General features: G+C 35.1%; 1 protein-coding gene across 1 annotated transcript in view; it reads left to right on the plus strand.

The window, feature by feature from the left end:
* DNAH6 (dynein, axonemal, heavy chain 6) overlaps window positions 1-3801 on the plus strand; it is a 337022-nt gene that overhangs the window by 84570 nt on the left and 248651 nt on the right. Inside the window, exon 17 of the mRNA XM_011925684.1 lies at window positions 3320-3433. Within this exon, the coding sequence (XP_011781074.1) occupies window positions 3320-3433 (114 nt within the window). The remainder of the gene's footprint in view (window positions 1-3319; window positions 3434-3801) is intronic.

Here is a 3801-nt window from a genome sequence, read left to right on the forward strand (position 1 = left end):
AAAAAATCAGCTGATTGAAGCAGTAGAATAATTTGTAACACCCTTTCACTGTGATTTCTGCCCCCAGCACAGTGCTACACAGTTAGGAGGAAGTTCTCAGCCTCTCCCTGGTGAGGGAGGGAAAGATAGACTGGATGGAATATACGGCATTCTGACACTTTAGGAGTCTGCCTGAGAGACTGGTTCTCTCTTGCCTGAATTTGATTATGGACAGGAAAGGCTCCAGGTTGGAACCACTGAGAACAAAAGCAACAGTTCCGACCAGTTTGCACTCACTAGCCATTAACACTCCTCCCCCGACCCCTGACTCAGTGCAGAGTAAGCAAGCAAGAATTCCCAAATCTCAGCTTCTACCTGGACAGGGAAAGATTTGAAGTGGCTGCCCAGTGTGATACATTATCAGGGGACTGCTCAAGGGACAAACTTCTATATCACCTGTCTTGGAGTAGTGACAGGATCCAGCATATTCTAGGTATCTTATGTGTAGAAAACCCTAAAACTCCAGGGGGAAAAAATTAAAACTAATAAATAAACTCAGTAAAGTTGCAGAATACAAAATCAACTTACATGAATTAGTTGCATTTTATACTAACAACAAACAATCCAAAAGATAAAGAAAACAATTTGCAGTAGCATAAAAAGTAGCATGCCATTTACAACAGAATCAAAAATAATAATAATAAAGTAGAAACAAACTTAACCTAGGAGGTGAAAGACTCACACACTGAAAACTAAAAAACTGTGATGAAAGAAATGAAATAATACACAAATAAATCAAAAGATATCCCATGTTCATTGATTAGACCACTTAATATTGTTAAAATACCTGTACTACCCAAAGTGACCTATACATTCAATGCAATCTTTATCAAATTCCCAATGACATTTTTAAAGAAATATTGAAAACAAATTCTAAAATTTATAGGCAACCACAGAGGACCTTGAGTACCCAATGCAATCTTGAGAAACAAGAAAAAAGCTAGAGGCTTCACACTTCCTAATCTAAAAACATATTACAAAGCTATAGTAATTAAAATAGTGTGGTACTAGCATACATTCAGACATACAGACCAATGAAACAGAATGGAAAGCCCCAAAATAAATCAACAAATATGGTAAACTTATCTTTGGCAAAGGTGCCAAAAATTCACAACAGGGAAAGGATAGTCTCTTCAACAAATGGTGTTAAGGAACTGGATGTTCACGTGCAAAAGAATGAAGCTGAACCCTTACACAAAAATCAATTCAAAACAAATGGGTTAAAGACTTAAAAGACCTAAAACTATAAAATTCCTAGAGGAAAATGTAGGATAAATCTTCATGACATTGGCCTTGGCTATGATTTCTTGGATGTGACACCAAAAACCAATGCAACAAAAACAGAAATAGACAAGTGGAACTACATCAAACTAAACAGCTTCTGCAAAGCAAAGGGAACAATCAACAGAGTAAAAAGGCAACATACAGAATGAGGGAAAAAATGTGTCAATTATATACTTGATAAGAGGTTATTATCTAAACTCCTTATATATAAGGAACTCCTACAACACAATAGCCAAAATAAATAAATAAATAAATAAACAGTTTTTAAAATGGACAAAGGACTTGAATGAACATTTCTCTAAAGAAGACATACAAATGGTCAACAGGCATGTGAAAAGACACCCAACATGAGTAATCATCAGGGAAATTAAAATCAAACCACAAGAAGGTATCACCTCACATCTGTTAGAATGACCATTACAAAAATAAAATGAATGATAAATATTGGCAAGGATGTGTGGAAATTGGAATCCTTTACACTGTAGATGAGAATGTAGAATGGTGCGAACACTATGGAAAACAGCATGGTGGTTCCTCAAAATTAAAAAAATTAAAAATGACCCAATGATCCCATTTATGAGCATATATCCCAAATAATTGAATCAGGCTCTTAAAGATGTATTTGTACTACCATGTTCATTGCAGCATTGTTCTCAATAGCCAAGATATGGAAACAACTTAAAATGTCCATCAGCAGATGAATGGATAAAGAAAATGTGGTATCTACATAACATAGAATTTTACTCAGCCTCACAAAAGAAGAAAATCCTGCTATGCCACAGCATGGATGAACCTAGAGGGCATTATGCTTAGTGAAATAAGCCAGCTACAAAAGGACAAATACTGCATGATCTCATTTTTATGAGATATCTAAAGTAGTCAAACTCATATATGCAGAAAGTGGAACGGTGGTTTCCAGAGGCTAGGAGGAGGGGGAAATTAGGAGTTGTTCTAGATGTATAAAGTTTCAGTTATGCAACGTGAAAAACTATTAGAAAAAGTACAATAAATAACATTGTTAACATTGTTATAGTTAGCATTACTGTACTTTACACTTAAAATTTATTAAAAGAATAGATCTCACTAATGTGGTTTTTACCACAATAAAAAGAAAAGTTAAAAAATTAATTTTTAAAAATCACAGAACCTAAAATGAAAGTGTGTCTTCCTCCTTCCATCTTCCCTGTCTATGACTTCGTGACTGATTCCTTCCTGATTGCCTCTGATCTAGCCTTCCTTCTGTGGCTTTCAATTATTTGGAGAATAGGTGTGAAAGCCTAACTAATCTAGGTTGCAGGAAATCATTTGCAACTCTTAATGGAAGGCAAGACTAAATTCCTAATGTCAAAGTCCAAGAATTTCTGTGTAACCAACTAACTCCCTGAAAGTTTCCCCAGCGTTGAGCCAAGGCAATCTTAAAACACTTCTCATGAAAATATCTTCTTCAGATTTTCTTACACCCTTCCTCTCCATGGGGTTCATATAAAGTCCGTGTTTAGAAAAGAGTCAGAAACCATGCTGTCCTCTCCGTCTTAAACTTCACCATCTTCCCCACCAGCTACCGCACAGTCATCATCTTCTTCTGCCATTTAAGTACAGAAGCCCAATATAAATCAGTGCCTCTAAAGACTCATCTGCTTTCCCTAGAAGGCCTAACATATATGTGCATGTATAATCCAACTCAAAGAAGAATGCCTGTGTTACTCTTACAATATTTATATCTTTGGAGAATATTTAAGTTCTAAGGAAATACCAGGAGTTATATTTTGTTACTGTAATGGAAATTCTAATATATGTGGGATTTTGTGAAGCTTTCTTTTTTTCTTCATTTGTTTCTAGTGCTCCTTTTCTTAATCCGTTTAGGATGCACATTCTGCCAAGCAATCACTGTACCAAAACTTACTAATAGGAATTCTCCTATTATTCAGATATAATGAGCATATGCTCATTATATCTGAAAACTAAATTGCGCATTTTGTATACTACATATTTAAAGGTAGAAGTGTCCAAGTTTGAAGCTTTGGAAGAAGTCAGTGCTGAACTGAAGCTCAAACAATTGCTCTGGGATTCTTTCTCTGAATGGGATAAACTCCAACAAGAGTGGTTAAAGGTAGGGGAAAAAAGCCTTCAGTTCTTAAATTATTTTTGTATGAATTAATCTTAAAATTCTAATAATTTGAATTATAACATTTAACAATCTGGTGCTTTTCTTAATGTCAGTAAAATATGCAATGGTATCATTTTCTGAGAATTTTTATAAGCTTTCCAGCGAAAAGCACAAAGGTCCTTATGTCACTGTATGCTACAGAGAAGAAAGTATTCTTGTAAGCCAGGCTTCTCAGGTCCTGCATATTAGAAGGCTACATAATGGAAGCATCAGTGGACAATTCTGTGTGATATTTAATCACTTTGTGGTTTCTAAACACAATGTTGTCATCATACACTTCAGTGTTCTTGAGGATTGTAGGATTTTTTTTT

This window comes from Colobus angolensis, unplaced genomic scaffold (assembly GCF_000951035.1).
Source record: "Colobus angolensis palliatus isolate OR3802 unplaced genomic scaffold, Cang.pa_1.0 Scaffold118, whole genome shotgun sequence".
Classification (NCBI taxonomy): Eukaryota; Metazoa; Chordata; class Mammalia; order Primates; family Cercopithecidae; genus Colobus; species Colobus angolensis.